The 22044-nt window shown below is 43.3% G+C and overlaps 1 protein-coding gene across 2 annotated transcripts in view; it reads right to left on the reverse strand.

Annotated features, from left to right (window-relative positions):
• The window catches only part of SPTLC3 (serine palmitoyltransferase long chain base subunit 3), a 148306-nt gene that overhangs the window by 40156 nt on the left and 86106 nt on the right, over nt 1-22044 (reverse strand). For both annotated transcript variants that reach the window (XM_008518804.2, XM_008518805.2), the window contains exons 7-8: nt 13084-13189; nt 4059-4278 (exon numbers count right to left, since the gene is read on the reverse strand). In XM_008518804.2, coding sequence (XP_008517026.1) covers nt 4059-4278; nt 13084-13189 — 326 coding nt within the window. The remainder of the gene's footprint in view (nt 1-4058; nt 4279-13083; nt 13190-22044) is intronic.

Here is a 22044-nt window from a genome sequence, read left to right on the forward strand (position 1 = left end):
TAACAGTAAGACTATCTTGCCCACAATCTTACTTCCTTTAGATTGAGTCCAATCTCTCTCAGGGTCTGAGTTTGTGGATGGGGGCTAATTTGCTTGTGTGGTTCAGAAAGTGGGGCTCCTTGAGTAACTTCTGCAGAGCATCTGGGAAGCCTTGATTCCTGGTTTCTCATTCCCTCCTATCATCCCCGCATTGGGCACCAGGATCAATGAATTAAGAGTTAGTTTTGGTCTTTTGCGAGGCGACTCTGGACCGTGTCTTCTGTTAGGGTGGGTTAGAGGTCTCCTCAGAGTGAGGTTTCCAAGTCCACTTGCAAGTTTAAAACCCTGATTATTTTCCCTACCCATAGGCCTGGAGTTCAAGGACAAGGGTGGCTTTTCTGAGGAAATCAGACAGGAGGCCCTTAGAATAAACATCTTGGCATTCATTCCATGACCCCCATCTACTTCAAAGGGCTGTCAAATACAGCCAGGGCTGAGCACACAGGGCAGAGCTGGCTTCTGTGAGGGGCCTGCTTTTGTCTGGCACACACGCTTCTGGGACTAACACTTACCCCAGACTTGGCTGCCCCACCCCACTCTCCTCCTGCAGAACTCCAGCCCTGCAACCTATCAATCATGAGGGCTAGCTTTGCTTCATTCCTTTGCAAGTCTCTGGTCAGCCCGTGGAGGCTGTGAGAGCCAGTGGTTAGCACCAGGCATGCAAGAGGACTCAGGGTCCATGCCTGAGAAAAATTTGGACCTCAGAAACCAGGGTCTGCAGTGTTGACCACATCTCCTCAGTGACTGGATCAGTAAAAATTAGAAAATTAAAATATTAAAAATTAAAAAATTAAAAATTAGCACCATCAGCTCAGGCTTTCTTCTAAGAAGCCATTCATGGCATGAGCTCTGACGGGTGGAGAGAAGTGATTACCTGACATATCACCTCAAAAGTCTTGAAAGGACAGAACCCTCCAAGTGGGGTTATTCACAGCTCACCTCCAGCAGCTCCAAACTGAAAGTGAGCAAAAGAGTAACATCTCACTGGCTCTTGAGAGACTATTTGAGCCATTTCCCTGAGGTGGGGAGAATAGGTTGAGCCAGGGCAGCAAACCTCAATTGCAGAGACAAATTCATAGGACATTTTGTGACAGGAAGGCTGAGGCCAAGACAAAATCTCTACTCTGCGTGGTAGTATCTTAGCACCAAACCAGTTATTTTCCCCTTGTGTGTTTCCAGATATTTCTCTTACATGACACATCTAGTTGCTTCTGTATAGTGTTCCAACCTTGCCCAATGCCACGAAGATTCCTGGAACCTCCTAGGCACGGTCACTGAGAATACAGCCCGTCTACCACCAACCCTAACACTGACATTTAAGCAGTAAGTTAAGAGCCAGACACTTTTATCTTTTTCTAAATTTTTGGGCCCAACTGATTATTTTCAAATCTCAAGATTTACTAAGAATCGCATGAGCATAGTGAAATTGAAATTATTAGGGTTTCAGAAAAATGTAAAATACCAGTGTGTGCACTGTAACATTTTTTTCATGATTAATTTTGTTGCTTTTGTACCCATTGGCTTAGAATCCTGGATATTTTGTGGCACCCCTCAAATTGAGATATATACTGCAAAATATCCAGGAAAAAATATATGATAAAACTATATGATGAAAACTATACTCTAATTATTTAAATAGATAGGTAGAAAGATTTCTTTTCAAACAAAATCTTTAGCATTTGTCCAGTCCTATGTCCTATCAGTTAAAAAGTACCGTTTAAAACAGTCAAAATTCTTCACAAAATTATTCAAAGTCCAGGGGAATAAAAACTATGATTTGAATTGAAGCTACACATAATTTAAAAAATTAGAGGTACAGAGGAGCAGATACATAAGTTCCATTAACTTATGGGGGCTCGCCAGGCTGGAAGGAAACCACACTTTATCTGGGTTAACGGTCTCACCAAAACCACTCCAGACAAGTGTGTATCTGACCGATTGTTAAATCGGGGAGAGACACATAACAGACATTTTCTCTAGTGGGCTCCTATCTCCTGCTCACCCTCCACGTCCTGAAACTGCCCTATTTTTCTAGGTTTTGCATCCTATCCTTTCAGGGCGGGAGGTCTCCATATAAGCTAATGGGCCTCTGCCAAACTCTCTAATTCTTGCTGCCATCTAGTGGTAAATTCAGAGACTACAGGGCAATATGGAGCAGGAGGAGTTGGGGGGAAAGGAAGGAGGAGAGCAGTGATGGGGCCCTGGGGATCCAAGAATGCACAGAATGAGTACTTTAAAGAGGAAGGAAATGAACAGATCTACATACTTACCCCTCACCCTGATTAAAGTAAGTAATAATAATTTTCACAATTGCTCAGCATCTACCCCAAATGACCAGAAGTTACATAGACAAGAGCAAATACACTTTTAAAATAATCCAGCTGACTTAGGAGAGAACCCTAGCTAGCTGGTCCTGACTTCTGGCTAGTCACGAGCCTTTGTGTAAAGTGAGTATCAAATGCACGAACTCTAAGGGGGAAAATGTGACATCTACCAAATTTAACACGATTTCGAGGATCCGCTTGCTTCCGTTTATTCAGGTGCCTTTGGTTCAGGAAACAGAGTTACGCTCGGTTAAAGATTTTGGAGCTCAGAACTGCTGGTAAAGTAATCACAAAACCACAGGCTCACAAAACGATGTAGGCTGGATGAGGGACCTCCTAAATATGAGACCCTCTGATCCCACTGCCTCGGCCGTTGAGGAAGGGGACATTTAACCTTTCACTAGATTTGGCTGAATTTTGTAAGATCCTGGGCTTTCCCTGTGTTTTTAGCATTACCCAGTTTATTCCCACAGGCCAAGGCTTTGAGCTGGGGAGAAAGTAGTGCTTCTTGACGGGTAAAGGCCACTGAAAACTCTGAACGTTTTAAGCATTTGTGCATCTCATGCAGGGTGAGCGGCCACAGTTAATCTGTTGTTTTAAATCATGGGCTGTTTTCATGCACTCTCTGGTTTGTCTAACTGGTTTTCCAGGAGTCTGAACTCTTGTTCCTGCTGGCTGCAATGAGCAGGGAATGTTGAATTTTAGATGAGCTGTTGCACTGGTTTTGAGCCTGAGGTGCCCTCCTAGATTAAGGAGCCAACACCGCTGCCACTTGGTCTCTTTGGGACAGGTGTTGGCTTGTAAGAGCTAGCTCTCAGGATTTTGATCAAACTGTCATATGGGGCAGACAACTGGTTCCGTTATCCCTCAAACCCCGGTTTAAATATTTCATTTTCTTCGTTTCTTTTCCTCACTTCTTTTTTTTATTATTTTAAACATTTACTGTTTTATATTGGCAACCCCCTTGGTGATATTGGCACTAGAATGACAGGAAGAACACCCCCTTAACAGTTTAATTCTGTCAGATCAGAATTTTTAAGCCATGTATATAAGATCTCAGAGGATGACAAAAATCGACCTATGGCTTATCCAAACTTGTGGGAGAGAATTATTTTGCAGAGAAAATCTCTTAAAAGTACATTTCTGATCTTGCTACTGTTTTGATTAAAATTCTTAAAACCCACAACATGTAGTACAGGGTCACCCCCCTTAATGTTTGACCTTTGCCCACTGTTGCTTTCACCTACTTTGTGTCTTTCGTTTACCAAAAACCAAACTATTTACAGTTCTGTAACATCCCCTTATCGCTTCTGTGGCTTGGTATACATTATTTACTCTTTCTGAAATATAATCCCCCATCATTTGCCTATAAGACTGACATTTGTTCCAAGATGTCTGAGATACCACTCTGCAGAGTTAATTATCTTTTGCACTAAGTCCTTGCCTGTGTGCACGGCTAGTGCTGTCATTTTATTATAATGTGATTGCTTATCACATGCTCCTCCTCTCTATGAGAGGGTGAACTCCTTGACATTCGGGGCCTTACTTGGCTGTGGACCCACTGTCGTGAGGCCACAGTGATCAATTGAGGTGTGGTGAACTGAACTGCGGCTCTCATGGAATCCAGAGGAGCCCTGCAGACTGCGTCCCCACAGCATTCAGGCCTTAACTAGATACAAGGGATCCCTCTCTTACCTTCCTTCCAGCTATGTAACCTCCTGAGGAGCCAAAGCTTTTGGTGAACGTGCCCATGTACACATCAACATCTCGAGGGTCCATTCCAAAAAATTCCACAACACCCCGGCCCGTTGGGCCCACGGATCCAATACTGTGAGCTTCATCTATGTAGAGGTAAGCCTTGTACTTCTTCTTTAGAGCCACGATCTGGGGCAGCCGCACGATGGAACCTTCCATGCTAGGGCATAAGGAGAAATGCTTGTCATTAGTGTGTACCCTCCAGGAGGCTCTGTGTCATTCTCCCTTTCAATACTTCTCAGACAGCCGGTCCTGACACCAGACAGATGACAGGGGCATGCTATTCCTTTCTTCTTCAGGCATATTTTATTTGGCAGAGACAACCCTCTCAGTCTTGTAAGGCTACTTAGGCATTATTTTACTTGAAAAAAACAATTTACATTCAGCAAATGTAAGTGCTTTGAGTTGTTATAGCTAATTCCCAAGTAAACGATTAGTTCACTGCATTGTTGGTCAATTTATTTGTAAAGCTGACTATTGTAACTAGACTGACCATTTTGGATTCTAGGTATTTTCTAGTTTTAATTAATTGCTCTACGATGATCCATCTCTATCAACTTGCCACTGTCTCTTTGGTCAGTTCTGTCTGACCTAAACTCGCCACTTGAATTGTCAAAGATTAAAAGAAGGAATCAAAAACATAGAAAAGAACGCTATTTAAGATACACAGCATCAATTAAAGCACAATAGAAAGTTCTCAGGATCTCTTGTCCGGTACTCATTGGAAGTCAAGGCCTTGTTTGAGGCATCTGGCAGCGTTCCCTTCTTCCGTTCCTTTGTGGCAGTGGTTCTCTATCTTGAGTAAGCATCAGAATGCCCTGAGGGTTTGTAAAACACAGATTGCTGGACCCCGCCTCCAGACTATCTGATTTTGTAGGTCTGAGGTAGGCTGAGAATTTGCATTTCTACCAAGCTCGCAGGAGATGCCCGAACTGCTCTTGGGGACAACACTTTGAGAACTACTGCTCTAGAGGAACCCTTTTGTTTAGCCCTAAGCGCTCAATTTTTCATGGTATTGTAAATTGCAAAAACTCTTCAAGTCCTCCAGCATAGGGATAAATATGAAGTAGATAAATAAGTAAAATTAAAATTCATATTTTCATAGCACCTCTCAAACTCAATGGATTTGAAAGAACTTTTGACTCGAATCAGTTCTCTGAACACTTTGCAAGCTGTGTCTACACCACACACAGTTTTGACTGCACTGACAGGCGTGTTCTATGAAAACACACAGACTTGCACCCTCGCCGCACAAAGGAGCTTGTCAAACAATTCAAGCAGCCTGTCAATTTAGTTCAAGAACTAATCAATTGACACAAACAGAGAGCTGAACTTCTCCCGTCTTCCTAATTAGTTTATTTATTAAATTTAATGTCTTAAAAAAATAAACTTAAGTGTTAGGTCGATTCAGTCAAAACAGTCCAGCTGGTTGTGCAGTTACCCAGACCAACCGGTGTGGGTTTGGTGGGAGTAAACCGTCGAGTACAGCAGCTGTGCTTTCTTTCTTAAAGGACTTTATTTTTGAGAGCAGTTTTAGGTTCACAGCAAAACTGAGCAGAAGGTACAGAGATTGCCTACATACCTCCTGCTCCACATGAGCACAGCCTCCCCCAGTAACAACGTCCACCACCAGAGTGGGCCATTTGTTACAATCCGTGAGCCTACACTGACACATCATTATCAGCCAAAGGCCATAGTTTACATTAGGGTTCACTCTTGATGTTGTACGTTTCATGGGTTTGGACAAATGTATGATGACATGTTTCCATCATCATAATATCATACAGCGTATTTTCACTGCCCTAAAAATTCACTGTGCTCTACCTATTCAGCCTTCCCCTTGCCCAATCCCTGGCAACTACTGACCTTTTTATTGTCTCCCTAGTTTTGCCTTTTCTAGAATGTCATATAGTTGGAATCAAGAGTATATAGTCTTTTCAAATTGGCTTCTTTCATTTAGTAATATGCATTTAGAGTTCTTCCATGTCTTTTCATGGCTTGATAGCTCATTTCTTTTTAGTGGTGAATAGTATCCCGTTGTCTATCTAGATGCACCACAGTTTATTTATTCATTCATCTGCTGAAGGGCATCTTGGTTGCTTCCAAGTTTTGGCAATTATGAATAAAGCTGTTATAAACATCCGAGGGCAGGTTTTTGAGCAGATACAAGTTTTCATCTCCTTTGAGTAAATACCAAGAAGCACGATTGGTGGATCATATGGTAAGAGTATCTTTAGTTTTGTAAGAAACCACCAAACTGTCTTCCAAGTGGCTGGGCCATTTTGCATTCCCATCAGCGATGAATGAGAGTTCCTGTTGCTGCACGTCCTCACCAGCATTTACTGTTGTCAGTGTTCCAGACTTTGGCTTTCTAATAGGTGTGTGGTGCCATCTTCCTGGTTTTGTTTTTGTTTTTCTTTTTTTGAGGAACATTAGCCTTGAGCTAACATCTGCTGCCAATCCTCCTCTTTTTGCTGAGGAAGACTGGCACAGAGCTAACATCCATGCCCATCTTCTTCTACTTTATATGTGGGACGCCTACCACAGCATGGCTTGACAAGTGGTGCCATGTCCGTACCCGGGATCTGAACCGGTGAACCCCGGGCCGCCGAAGTGGAACGTGTGAACTTAACTGCTGTGCCACTGGGCTGGCCCCTATCTTACTGTATTAATTTGCACTTCCCTGATGACATATGATGTGGGGCATCTTTTCATATGTATATTTGCCGTCTGTATATCTTCTTCAGTGTAGTGTCTGTTAACCTTTGGCCCATGTTTTAATCGGGTGTTTGTTTCCTTATTGTTGAGTTTTAGGAGTTCTTTGTATATTTTAGATAACATTTCTTTATCAGCTGCATCTTTTGTAAATATTTTCTCCCAGTCCATGCTTGTCTTCTAATTCTCTTGACATTGTCTTTTGCAGAGAAGTTCCTAATTTTAAGGAACTCCAGTTTATTGCATCTGTGCTTCTCACAAGGTCATTCTGAATGTCTATTTTCAGATTTTAATGAAATGAAAACCAAATAGAGTCACCTTCCTTTATATAACGTTGTGAGTTAATTCCAATATTTTCTTAGATTAATTGCTTGTTAAAGTTGTTTCCATCAAAGGGGAGGAGGTGCAGCCATCTGACTGCCCCAGCTTAGGCTGTAGCCACACGGCTCACTAACTGAGAACGTGGGCAGCTTACATGATGTTCTCTGCCGTGGTTTTCTCACATGTAAAATAAGTACGCTGACGGGCCCCTCCTCATGTCTTTATAAGGATGACTAGAAATAATGCTTGTGAGGTGTCTGACACGTAATGAGCACTCAGTGGATGGCGCTTATTCTTAGGAGGAGGTTGCAGTGAGGCCTAACTTACAAAATTGGAAGCCCTTGATGAGGCTCTGTGTTGAATCTTCTAAGAACAAGGCCTATGGGTATCACACATAATAAATGGCCGTATGCCTTCAAAATTCTAGAATTTTCTTACCTTTAAAATGTTGTTAGTAACACAAATATGCTAAAAACCTGACATGTCACAAATAGCCATTCCTTGTTCTGGAACTGAATTTGGCAGGAGCCAGGGCTAATGTTGAACAGTTTGCAGACACTCAGGGCAGCTAATTAGCCATCCTTTGCTGGGGCTGGTCTAGCTGATGTGAGGAGTCAGCCCACCTGGTTTATATTTCGTCCTCTAAGATTAATGACTCTACAGTACTGTTGATTTCTGGAGTTAACGCAGGGCACACGTGGGTCCTAAGGAGAATTCGGCTTTCAGAAGGAGTGTATTCACCCAAACTAAGTTTTCCTTTTCTCAACGTGACCAAATTTGAATTGAACCTTTTCCAATATTGGGAAATTGAGTTTGGTGCGTACAAAAAAAAGGCTATCTGTGCTATTCCCGTAAATTGCTGTCGAAAAACAGTGCCAAAAATGATAAAGAAAACAAGAACAGTGTTTTATTCTTTCTTCCTAAGTGGAAGGTTGTGTTTTCTTTTGGCTTCCATGGAAGAAAAACAGTTAAAATACAACTGTAGGTAAAGGTAATTCCATCAGTTAATTTGAAGCTCTGGGCAGGGACTTGAATAATTCTTAACCCAGCAAACCAGTGAATCATTTCTTTGTATCTTTTCTATTACATAATGTGCTAGCTAAGTGACAAGACTCCTTTTGGAAACCTCTCTCTCACCACCTTCTCTACATATAAAGCATGTTATCCACTGGCTGGATTGGGAATTAGACCACTGGTTTGCCAGTTTACACGGTGGAAAAATCTCCTTGGTGGGCTCAAAGTATAATACAAGAGAAGAAAGGAAGGTAGAAAGAGAGAAAAAAGGAGCTAAGACTAATTAAAAATAAACTAACTCCTGTTTTCTTTTTCTTCGTCTTTATTTGTTTAAACCACAGAGATATAGGTTAGACATTACCGCTGAAGCTCTCAGTCCTTAAACAGACGTTATTTTGGGGAGGAGAATGGCTTACATTCTTAGAGAAAGTGGCGTTCTGACTCCAACATTTGTTTCCATATTTATTTTTTGGCATTTTGGTATTATTTCTTGATTCTTTTTATTTTGAAAGTTTGGGTTCCAGCTGTGCTAGTTTATATCCCAGGTTATTGGGGACCCCTCTCTCCCTTTCCAGTTTAGTTTTGAATAATTTTGAGGTTTCTCAATCACAATGAGTTGACAAGAAATCTAGACTTCTCAGAGACACAAAACTAGGAGTGTGACTTTAAAACAAAACTTACCGGAAAATTCAAATGAGAATCCTAAAATAATGCTATTGTACCTTTAAATAAAAAATTCTGGAATCATCAAACTTCAGACTTCAAGTTTCAATCACTCTATTTTATAGATGAAGAAACTGAGCCTTAGCTGGATGTATGATGAAAGTCAGAGGGATGAACTTGCATTTCTCATGTTTACTCCGTTGCTTGTGGACACATGGACTGACTCTTCTGTTTACACTGGGCCTCTGTCCCAGCAGGGCCACCCTGTTTGAAGCCCAGCTCTGTTTAATCTCAGTTATCTGCCCTGGAGCAAGCTATCTCGGCCACGGAGCCTCAGTGTCTCCATCCTCCCAGTAACCTCCCGGGTCCTAGGGAGTCTGACTCAAGATCACACATGTGACATGTTTAGCAAGAAGCAGATGCGTGATAAATGTGAATTTCTTCCTCTGACAGCCATCCTCTAGGTGGGTGAAAAGCAAACAGCTTCGCTATCTAGATGGCTTGTTGTTTTCTGGCTTGCAACTTCCTCAACTGAAAATAAATTTAATGATGAAGGGAGCTACCCTTGGTTGTGGGCTTACTAAGGGCTGGGCTTCTGTGAAGCAGTAGCTTATACGATCTCATTTAGTACTTACAAAGGAACCCTAGGAAGGACACTCAGCTGTAGGCAGCAACACCAGGATTTAAACCCACGTCCCAGACCTCCTTCCAAATCCTGACTCCTCTATATTCTACATGTAAATAATAATACCTAGATGATCTATGGATGGTGACATTATTATTTAACTATTATTATTATTATAACTTTTTTTGTGGAGTTCACTGACTTAGACTTGGTATTTAGACTTCTCTGCCTTGACACCTGCCTGAAACTTTCTGTTTTGGCTGTCTCCTCTCTTTTAGAGTTATGAAAAAATTGATTTATGTGACCTTTCTGTGGTGGGAGGGCTTTGTTTGTGGTGGCAAATCACAAGCAAGAGATAAAAAAATCTTGGAGTGAAAATTCAAAAGAGGTTTTATGTAGATATCCACAGGGTATGTGTCCATACCACATCTCTAAAAAGTAGAAGGACATTTGTAAACTATTGATTTCACATTTCTGGTTTTCTTTGGTGGAAGATTAGCCCTAAGCTAACATCTGCTGCCAATCCTCCTCTTTTTGCTGAGGAAGACTGGCCCTGAGCTAACATCCGTGCCCATCTTCCTCTACTTTACATGTGGGAGGCCTGCTACAGCATGGCTTGCCAAGTGGCACCATGTCCGCACCCAGGATCTGAACTGGTGAGCCCCGGGCTGCCAAAGCAGAACATGAACATGAACTTAACCACTGTGCCACCAGGCCAGCCCCGATTTCACATTTCTCACCCTGGCCCTTTGGAAAACCTTGTGGGAAATCATTTCATTTTCTGGTGACAGCAGCAAATGAGAGCACTCATATGCTCCAGAACGCTACCCTAGACTAGACTTATTTTACAGATGAGGAAACTGAAGTTCTACGAGGTACTAAGGCCTGTCTAAGGGGTGCCCTGCTTTCTATCTATGAATGAGGGCTTTTAGGTCACAGCCTCGTTTGGAGACAAGATTTCTGTGTGGATGAGGTGAAAGGAACCTCTCCGTGAAGGCAAGTCCATGGGAAGTGGACACTTCGCTCTGTACACATGCCGGGTTAATTGAGCCGCTGTGGTAGATTTCCTCCAAATATGGCTGCCTGTTAAGTCTTCCTATCCCTTATACACAAGCCAAGCTCCCATCAAGAGGTGGGCTCTAGTTCCCCTCACTTTGAATCTGGGCTGGCCGTGTGATGTGCTTTGACCAATAGAAGAAGTGATGGCAGAAGTGATGCTGTACCATTCTGGGCCTTGCCCTTAAGAGGCAAGCAGCTTCTGCTTTCCTTTTCTTGGAAGCCAGCTGCCGTGTTGTAAGGAAGCTCTGGCTAGACTGCTGAATAGGAGGAGCTGACATAGAGAAAGTACCCCAGAGAAGAGAAGAGAAGAGAAGAGAATAAGGCACCTCGGTCAACAGCCAGTAGCAGGAGCCCAAATGTGGGAGTCAGGTCATTTTGATGTTCCAGCCCTAGCTGAACTTCCAGCTGAATGCAGCGCCATGGATGACCCCTAACCAACACCAGGTGGAGCAGAAGAAGAGCTGCCCAGTTTGTCCAGACAGCCCTCAGGGGCATGGGAAATAGCTCATTGTTATGTAAGCCATTATATTTTGGGTGGTTTGTTATGTAGCAATAGATAATGAAAGAGTCACCATTGCTAGTGAAGCCTAAGTTGTGGTTTGGTGCTGCTGGCTTGGAGCCAGAAGTCCACAGCTGGCTCCCCTGTCCTCCTGAGATCACGGTAGGACACAGGGCCACTGTAGCCATTAAGCAGCCCTGCAGCTGGAGTGCTCTCTCTGTGTAACTGATGGGGTATTTGACAGTAACATGCTGGTGGTCCACTAGATTTCAGCCATGATCAAAGTGCTTAAAATGCAACTTGCCTTGAGTGGAGCCAAGTTCTATTTATCTGCAGTTGGGTTCTGTTTACTCTGGTTAAAGGAGATGCCCCTCTGCTCCCCCTCAGCTGATACATTCTCCAGCTAGTCCAGCCCTGAGTGACAGCTGTTTGGATAAGGCCTCCCTTCCCAGGCTGGCAGCTGGAGAAAGACCCACGCTTGAGGTTAGGACAGCCCAGAGTCAATATGAGATGATTTCCTAAAAGTAGCAAGTTCAGGGCCAGTGAGTAAATTATTCTGCAGCAGGGCGTCTCAGCCTCAGCACTATTGCCATTTTGAGCTGGATAATTCTTTGTTGCAGGGGACTGTCCTCCACAGATGTTTAGCAGCATCCCTGGCCTCTGCCCACTAGATGCCAGTAGTGCTCTACTGCAGTTGTGACAACTGAAAGTTGCCAGGTGTGCCTGGGGTGGGGGTGGGTTGCAGGGGAGATACCTTCCTGGTTGAGTACCTGGCTCTAGGGTGATCCCAAAGTGTTCATAAACAGGACGTATTCTCGGGGCTGACCTGAGGATGTCCTGGTAGGCGATGCAGAAAATGGGCCACTAGCAACCTGAACTGCCAACTTTGCAACCTCACAGTAGCCCTGGGAACACCCAGAACGCCAACAATTGTGGCAATAAGTACCAGAGTAGAAAATAAAATACTTGGATTATTATTATTATATTATTTTAAATTTGTGAGAAAACGTTTCTTTTTTCCAGAAGGGAGGGAGTCACATTCCTTCTGCTGCTTGTTATTTATTCGCATAACAGAAACAATGTGCGCTCTGGACTGATTAGATTAGCTGGCTGAAAGAAATGCTCCTTGTGTCCTCAAGTCCCCTTTGCAGCCACACTCCTCCGTGCTGGGCAAGTTAAGCCCTCCTTCCCTGCCTTTTAATATTTTTCACTTTTCTGTGGTTATCTCATGGGAAACATCTCCTTCGATTCCTCTAACGTTAGGATCGTTTGAGAATTGCTGTAGGAGTAAGCAACTCTGAGATAATGTTTCCTTGACTCATGGCCTACGGCGTCCAACTGGAGAAAAGCTTGGAGGCAATTTCCATTTCAGTAACAATAATCAATTCAGACAGAGAATGAAGCAAATTCAATCACAACTTGCAATATAAAAGTGCAACTCTGAATGGCTTAGTGAGTGTTTTGTCTGCTCAGCTTAAAAGCGAAGGGGAAAACTCAGACTTGAGCATAACCTCAGATACCTAGACCAGCGCTGCCCCCATTCGGCTCCCAACGAATTGAATTGCATTCTAGGTTAGTCTTACCGCGAGGAAAATGAGCGGGCCTTTGGTTTTCTGATACCAACTAATGGCCAAGTTCAGCGAACAACTGGCGGTCGGGGGTACTGTCCAGTTAGGGGCACCTGGGTCCCCATCACCAACATGTACTAGAGTCCTAAAGGCCTGGAGCAATCTCATGTTGAATAACCCAGTCCCCAAAGGCCTTTGAAACTGTGGGGCAGCCAAGGGTGGTGGAAAGCATCAAAGCAAGTTAGCAACGTCCTCTGAGGATGTTTCTGAGGAAGTCTTCACAAGCACGCCAGCCTCCAAGGTGCTCCACCGTAGGTACAGTCATTAAAAAGACAGGCGACCTGAGACCTGACAGCTTACATTGATAGCTCTGGCTCAGGACCCTCCATAATACCTACATCTAACTCATTTTTCCATTTAGTTAGGAGAGGTCAGCCTTCCTCCATTTGTCAGCCTGCTGTGGGCCACAGTGTGTTAACACGTCTCCGATTATGTACATACCTGTAGATGCCTTCCACCAGGATAAGAATCTTTTTCCAAGCTCTGCGGGTTCGAGGCTGGCCGTAGATTACTGCATCTCTCAGGAGCTTCTCCAGGCTTTGCATGTCTTTAAATAAGACCAAAAAAGAAACTGAGTCATAAGAAGGTTTTTCTTTCCCTCTCCCCATTTTCTGTTTTGAGGAGGCACCAGTGTTTTTAGGCTCAGGCTGAGACTTGAACTTTCAGAGAGAAAAGTTGGGATCAGAGAATGCCTTGGGGAAGGGAGAGGTCTATTTTTTACTAAAATTTAACTCTGACAAGGTAACTAGTCATGTTTGTATAGCAGGCATTGCCTTTTAGTGCCTTGTGTGAGAGCCATTGTCCTTTCTTCTCAAACCTCATGGTGATGAAGAATAAGGAAGGATGAATGCCTAGTAAATTTTTCTTAATTTTTGATGTCAAATATAATTAATAGTGACTTTTCATTTATCTGCAATCAGATGTAGATGACTGGGCTTCGGTTGAAAGACCCTTGAGAAGGATTTGTCTACCAACCCAGCTGGTTTTACTTGTGTGTGTGTTTGTTTTTAACCTGCAATGGCTAGACAGAGAAAAAAAAGGCAGAGGTTTCTGTGCATACTCATGATATTTCTAGTATATTTCTGTGTCTCCTCTAAGCTTTCCCTTTTTGAGAATCTGAAACTGAAGTATTTTAGCTCTTTTGATTTGAAAAGATGGAGATGTTGCTGAACCGCTGACATGACTGTTACATAATGTTCACCAGGCAAGGCATTAGAGAGCCCACTTAAAATGCTCACAAGGAGAAATCTAGCAAAGATACATCTAAAACAGCACAGTCCATATTGGTTTTTGGCCACTGCACGTAAAGCTCTCAAGAGGCAGGTATTCATTGGTTTATCACTGGTCCAGGCTCAAGTTAGCTGAGATTCTTGGTCTCAGTGGAGAGCTCCTCAACTTTGCCTTTTAGTCCCCAGTCTGTGGTTGGATGTGTTTTAGGGCTCCCTGCAAAGCTGAGTGAATGCATTGGTGGATGCATTTACTTTTCCACACTGCAACCCTGCCATCGCCAATAAGGCCACAAGATATTTCTTTGAAATAGAATTGTGGAAGTACTAGTGGTATTTTTGAATTGCTCAACTACATTTGAGCAAGCCGCATTCAAATAAAAGTGACTTCAGATGAATTGGAGTGGGATAGGATCAATCAGTTTGATAGTCTAATATCAGAACTTCTTCACCTGAGAGGTCCCTAGTTAGTATAGTATCTCTTAAGCTGTCCCCAGCATCCACCCACTAGTGACTGGATCTTGGGTCCTGGCATTCAGAAAAAGTGTGTGATTTGTGAATAGGGGTGTTATGTTCTAGAAATCTCTCTTGAAAATCCAAGCATTGGTGATAATACACTCTTCAACATCTTTTGACCTGCTTAAGAAAACCAACAGTATAAATAATGAAGAAAGGGAATAGTTATTAGAAAGAGCCCCTTTTTAGTAAGCTATTAATAATATCGGGCATGATATAAAAACCAATGGAACAAAAAATGCCATTTTTACTTCTTTAATAATTAACCAGAGACTAATTTTATTTTTAGATTTTTAATTTAGATTTTTTCGTTGATATGTCAGCTTAGATGTGGAGTTAACCAGTTTCACCAGGATAATACAGAATCCTTGAAAAAAGTAGTGGAAGAGGTGGTGGATTTTCATTTTTTTCCATGCCATGTGTTTTTCATCTGCAAAATAGGCATAATATCTCTGGAGTCAGTATGGTATCCTGTTCATAAAATATTTCCTAATTGTAAAATGTTCAGGACTTTTTTCAATCCTTGTCCTACTCGACGTGTGTGCAGCATTCGACACAATTACACACACACACGTGTTTAAAGCTTCTCCCTTCTGGTGTCTGGAAAACTCTTAGCTCATTTTCCCCCATGCCTCTTCCTGCTCTTTCTAGTATCCTTCATAGGAGTCATCTCTTCTTTTCACCCCCTTTTCTTTTTGGTGATCCTTCCTTGTCTTTTTCTCTGTTTTGTTATTTATCTCACAGGGAATCTCAAACCTCAGTGAATATGAACCTTCATCTGGGGCACTAGTTAAAATGCAGATTCCTAGTGTCCATCCTAGAGATTCTGAACCAGTCAGTGTGGGACTGGGCTCACAAGTGTGCGTGTTTGGGATTTTTGGACTCCTGGGCCCATCACTCAAAGCTAGCCCTCTATTTTGAACTATACAAAGGTTTTCCAACCACGTTTTAGACAAATCCACAGGGACATCAAACCCAACATTTCCAAGATAGAACTTGTGCCAGATTGCATTCTTGGCCCCCATTCCTACACTCTGCCTCATTTGAGGCCTTTGCCATGTGCCTTCGCAGGCCTTCCCTGCTATAGGGGTGGAGGATATTTCCCTGCCCCTGGCTTGGGTTCAGCCAAGTGACTCGCCTTTGCTAACAGGATGCAGGGAAGAGAGAGCAGGCTAGTTCCAAGCCTCAGCCTGAAGAGGTCTTACATGTTTCTACTATTCCTCTTTGCTTCTGCCAGTGGCGTGAAAAGAACACGCCCAAGCTAGCCCACTGGTCCCAGGAGGGTCCCAGGAGAGGCTGAGAGACAAGTAGCGGACAGCTCGCTCAGCCCACCTGCAGTCATGAGTGAGAAATCAGCCCTGATTGTTGGATTCCATGAGGTCGTTTGTTGCAGTGATAGTTCCCTTATGCAATCTCAAAAGGCCCTTCCTGATCTAGCCCCCGCCTATATTCCCAACATAGTCCTCAGTGTCCCCAACACACAGCCTCCCAACTCTCCTATATGCTATCTCCTCCTGTCTGTCTGGAGAACTGCCACTCATCACTCAAGCCTCTGCTCAACTCTTCTGGCCAATAACACAGATTTTTCTTTTTTCTTGGAGTCCTTGATGGCTCATCTCTTCTTTTTTAAGCACTCATCATGTTTCTCATTATTTGATTTCATGTCTCTCCTTCCCAGAAGGCAGGGACCTTATTTTATTCATCCCTGTGACCCTAGTCCTAGTGAACAGCATTAGTGTCAGATCAATGTTTGATGATTGAATCAGTTGTCTTTTCATGGAAAAGAATGTAGACCAGGAAACAGGAAAGAGAATGACACCTTTGGATCTAAATGGGAATTATTGGAAAGAATAATTGCTTCATGTCTGCAATCATATTTCCTTAATTAACTGTGTTTTTTGCTTTTGTTTTAAAGACAGGCAAGATATCTGAGTCTTCACAGATGTAGCGTCTTTTATTGACACTACGTCAGTAACCACTAGATGGCAGCCAAGGAAACAAAAAGCAGCTTTCTTATTTTGAGCATTTCTGGGATAATAAACCTTCGCCTGTATTGACATACTGCTTTAGGCTGAGCTCCTAAGGTATTGCAGGAATCCATGTGACTTGGGGGAACCAGCTCCCTCATCTATAATCTACCACAGGCCTGTTAGTCTCTGAATGGAATAAAGAGGTGATAAATATAAGTATTTCCTTTTAAAGAGTTTTTCCTTCTAGGACTAGAAATTTATACGTTTTTGTACAGAAATGACACATGATGAGTGCAGTTCCAATGCCACAGTAGTAAAGACAAAGCCAAGTGAACTAAATTAGCAGTCGTTTAAAAAATGAATACTCTAAGTTTTGGAAAAATCTGTACACACAGAGATTATTGTATTGTTTATACAAATCAAAACGGTCACGCACATATTATATAGGCTTAGGCCAGGATTAAGTTTAAAGTGAACACCACTAAAGAAAAAAAAGAAGTTTCTCTCCATTCTTTTAGGAACAAGCAGGACATGAAAACAAGCCTTTAAATGGCCGTGATGTGTTGCATATTGTAGACAGAAGCGAGAGGAGTCCCAGCCCTTTCTGTGGTGGGGAACTCAGGGTGTTTGATGTGAATGGAGAGTTCCAAGGGGAGAAGTTTTTGGTGGAACTTCGTGAAAGTCCCACACACTGGGATCCTTGAGCAGAGAGAAAATCAGTCCGCCATTTTTTCCCCTGCAGGGGATGAACTCGCTGATCACTTAGAATCACAGAAGCCAGAGAGAGTAAAGGATGACTCCACTCCGAGTGCGATTCTGGACTCATGTTAGGGTCCGGAAGTTTCTCGCTCGTTCTTGGTGTCCCCCTCTATAATGCTACAGCGTGTGGGTCGCAGACCCGTGGGATTCAAGAGTTGTAGTTTATGTTCTGACGGCCATGTGGGATTCTACTGTTTCAACAGGCCACATGCTAACATCTGCACGGGAATTTTAAATAATGATGCTTATTAAAGCACTTAAACTTGCATTATGTTAATCCTCATGACATCTTGGAGAAATAGGGAGGGCTGATTAGGTTTTTGTTTTTTCAGATGAGCAAACTAATGCCAGAAGGGCTATACAATGAACAACAACCATAACCCCTGCCCCCGCCCCAAATTCCAAACCCAAACAAACCAGTTTCTTGTCGGCTTATAAAGGAAATTTTGAGATCTGGAAATTAAAAGAACAAATTTGATGTCTTCAAGGTGGACAGACACAGCACCATTGTACAATGTTGTTATAAGGTTGTAATGACACACTATGGACTTGCAATCGCTACAAATTTGTGCATCAACAAGGTCTTAGACATTATTCACCACCACGTCTGGCTCACCAAGGTGGTTTCCTTTGGTTTGTGAAGGGCTGAGAGGAGCCAGCTTGCGTGTTGTTTGATGTTAGGTGGCTTGGAGGCCATGTTCTGGTGGGTGGTGCAAAGAAGTCCTGGTCTGTCATAGGAGTGACTAACTGGATTACTGAGTTACTAAACACTACCTGGAATAACCCAACTATGTGCCAAAAACTACAATCTGGCTGAGGTGACAAATACACTTTGCAGGCCTGTTCCTGTGCCTGTCCTTACATTCAGAGCCCTGGTAGTATGAGCAAGCCTCCGGGATCTGAGAGAGCTGCAGATACGTCCTGTGAAAAGAGGGCACAAGGAAACGAGGGAGCCGTCATCTTCTCAGAAGCGAGGCTGGGTGTAGTTCAGAGTGTCTTCCTGAAGATAACTAGATATTTGGCTTCATTCTCACTTTCTTGTTTAGCGACAACACTGTTTCTTCTGCTGCAGCTTCTTCCTTCCTCTTCTCTTGTGCAACTGAGCTTTTGTTGAGACCTGAGAGCCTCCCTCTTTGCCCATCCCTCAACACCCTTCCTCTCCCCTGGATCCAGGGCCTGTGATCGGGCCTGAAGTCAGCCTCCACTTTCCATATGCTGCCCAGTGTGGTTGGCGGTTTATCCTTCGTCATTCAAAGCTCTGTGAAACCTCCCTCCAGTGCATTTAGAGGCACCCTATGGTTCCCTACTCCACGGGCTGCTCGCCAAAAATACTTTCATGCCTGCACATGATAGGCACTCAGTAGATATTTCTTAAAGGACAAGATGGTTGGAAGATGAAGGAATGCTACTAGTTACTCTTTCGAATTCTTTGCTCCCCATCTTTTTCTCCATTCCTCTTATTCCTTCTGAGATACTCAGTTTCATCCTTCAATATTCAGCCCAAAGGTGAAATATTGAGCAATAGGTATTTAAATCACTGTGAATAATGATGAACAAATTATTCTTACTTTTAAGATGGTGGTGGAGGAATGCCTCCTTGTTTAGCGTTGGGGAGAAATATAATCATAATGGCCAGCTTTGGTAAGAGAAGTGAATGTTTTTCTTAAAGACACATTATCAGTCTCATTTCTACAAAATCAATGAGAGCACTTTTGATGCATTGAAAGTTTGATGCTTTAAGTTTTACAAAGCAGTTTGGGCAAACACTTCAGTTCAGATTTTCTTGATGGCTCTGTAAATATGTAGGCAGGTGTTGCATAGCCTTTGGTCGGTCAAAGAATCAAGGTGCTCTTGGAAGAGTGCAAAAGGCATCTGGAAGCAGAGGAGCTGGGCTGGGTTTAAGGGAGAAACAGGTTCTAGGAGCAGAGCCTACTTACCCTGGGGAGAGAGTCATACCAGCAACTTCTGACCCCAGGGACATGAGATGAAGGACAGGAAGAGCCTCAAGCATGGGGACACAGGGTCCCATGCATTCAGGCTCTGGGCTTGTTGCGGCAGGTAGGGCTCTGATCTTCAGGGAGGGGCACTAGACAAAGTGGAACTAGGTGAAGTACTGATGTGGGATCCCTAAGTCAGTGGGGTCAATGCAGGAAGGTGAACAATGTGGGAGCTCAGAGGTCAGTGCTGGGACCCTGCATCTCAGGTCAGGGTGGCAGCAAGGGCAACCAGAGGGAGCGCCCTGACTTGAGGAGAATTGCATTGCAAATGGAGGCTATGAAGTATTACATGCATCACTTTACCATCCAGGGGAAAGAAGGAGGTGGAAAAGGCCAGGAAAGGAGGTAAAAGTGGTAACTCTGGCATCAGACCTCCTTGCTTTAAATTCCTGCTCCGCCTCTTACTAGCTGTGTCTCTAAGCAAGTCAACTCACCACTTTGTGCCTGTTTCTTCATCTGTAAAAAGAGCTATCCTCCTAGCAGGTGCCTCGTTGTAGTTGAGGCTAAAATGACTTAGTGCGTGTAAAAGGCTCATTACAGTCAGGGTTCAATACAGTTAGCTCTTGTTAAAATATCTAGAGGCAATTGCTTTATATTTATTAAAGTAAACAACCTAGTTCAGGAGCCCAAGTTGTACCTTGAGATCTGAAAGGTCATGGCTTGTAAAGTCGTCTAAATGATGTTTATAGGTTTGACCTTCCACTCCAATAGCACTCAGGAGCCCTCGTTCTGCAGAGGAGGTGGGGCTCAGAGTTTCCCCACAAACACTGTACTCTTTGTTCTTCCTCCTCTTGACCTTCAAATGCCTCTAGATAGAGTCTTGGTTCTTCCTTTTCGCTTTCTTCTTTTTTCAAACCACTCCAAATTCCTGGCCTGCCTAGCCCTTTGACCTCATTGCAACTCTCTTAGCTGAAAAGACTGCTTCTCCTTTCCAAGACTAGCTCAAGAAGCCCTTTGTGACTCACTTGAGTGCAGAGTTTGCCTACAGGCTCGCTCCTCCAAGTGTGGTCCTGCACCAGCAGCATTGGCATCACCTGGGAGCTTGTCAGAAAAGCAGAAGCTCAGGCCCCACCCCTGGTCTACTAAATCAGAGTCTGCATTTTAACAAGACTGCCCCTGGTGACTCCTAGGTATAATAAAGTCTGAGAAACATTGTTCTAGGATCTAGGTGATGTGTATTTACCAGTAAAGTGAGCAGATTAAAAAAAAAATAGCTCAGTTCTGATTTCCCCAAATCAATGAAAGAAGATGTCGACCTTTCCAGAGAATTAAAACTTACTCAGGGTTTGAGGTCCTGGAATCCTCAGGGTGTTAATCGCCCAGAGGATATGTTTACCAAAAACATCCACGTGCCCCCAGGGGCTCGGGCCCATTTCCTCAAAGGCACCAGAATCATGGAGGAGAACAAATTTGTGGGTCACTAGCTGACTCTGGAGCTGACTCTTTAGCTTAGACCACAAAATGGCTGGAATATCTGTTTTGTGGCAGCCATTGAGTCACAAAGGCCAACTAAGGATTGCCTGTTTCGCTGAAGCTGCCCACAGTAGAAAATGCAAGAAGATATTCTTAGCACATAGCCAGAGGAATTCAGAGGCCAAACTTCAGCATTCTGGGTTGAAATTCAGTCTACTAACAGGATAAGCCATCACACTAGATTGATTTACACAAAGACATACAGCTTTCCGGGTCCTCCACGTGGCCTGGCAGTAGGTAGACTTAGCTAGTGGGTGAGAGTCTCTGTTAGTAAGTGCTGTTCGTGTCTTACCAATATCCTCTCAGCCCAGCTCCTTCCTGCAAACACACGCCATTCTTTGTGCAAGAGCTTTTTTCTTTTGTCTGGGGAGCATACTCAGCCTGGTCAGGGACAGCTGTCAACCACGCACGAGTGGGAATTCCTGGATGAATAAATAGAGCTCCCGTGCCCCTCAAGTGGGATAACACTGAGGTCTGTCTGTACTGGCTCCCAGAGCTTCCTAAAAGGATTGCTCTCCAGTTGTCTACTGCGGTAACTTGCTTGAGGACACACCCTCTATTGGCTGCCTCCTTTCTCTGCTCATCTCCTGGTGTGTCCTAGGATCACTTCCTAATTGATGACTTGCCCTCAAATCTGTGTCACAGGTCTGCTCCTGGGAGAAACGAACCAAGACAAGAGCAACAGACTTGCGTTTGAATTTTGACTCTCACCATCTATCATCTGTGTGTCCTCGGGCAGGTCATTTAATCACTTTGAGGAGGGGCTTTCTCTTAATAAGTGGGAACCATGAAGATAACTATGAATCTGGATTTTTGTTAAACTTAAATGAACTGATTATGTAAAGGGCTTAATGTAGTGCCTGACACCTGTGAATGCTGAATAAATGACAGTTATGATCTCAGTAATTGTCCACATTCACTAACCAGGAAGAGCTAATCCCTGGTGAAAAGGGATTCTGCTAAGAATGCACTTCTAAGTCCTCTACTTTTCTTTAGAGAGTAGCCTTTGGGTGTTCTGATTTTGTTCCCTTTCAGAACTCTCCTTCCTTTGCTCTTCTCAGTCCCTCATTCTGATCTTGGGGTGAAATAGAGAAATGATGAATAACTTGAAGTGAGTGGTCAAGCCTATTCACATAGGTTCATAGTTTATGACAATGGTCTGAATAGGTTTAACTACATGGTACCCCATACAGAATTTAAAAATTCAAGGGCCCAGAATTCTGATTCATTTATAGTTGCTCTAAATAATAAAAGGTATCCACTGGTACTGATCTACATAAAAATAGGACCTCTTCTCCTCCAAAAGTCAGGGGAGTATCCTTAACGTGTAAGCAGAGGACACAGGTGGAGGAAAGTCCAGGAGATCAGAACAAGTGTAGAGTTTTATGAAATCCCATAATTCCTATGTTTAAGAACATTCTGGGTTAGGTGGCCATTCTTAAGAACTCATCTCACAAGTGA

Source organism: Equus przewalskii, chromosome 21 (genome assembly GCF_037783145.1).
Source record: "Equus przewalskii isolate Varuska chromosome 21, EquPr2, whole genome shotgun sequence".
In the NCBI taxonomy this organism is placed as follows: Eukaryota; Metazoa; Chordata; class Mammalia; order Perissodactyla; family Equidae; genus Equus; species Equus przewalskii.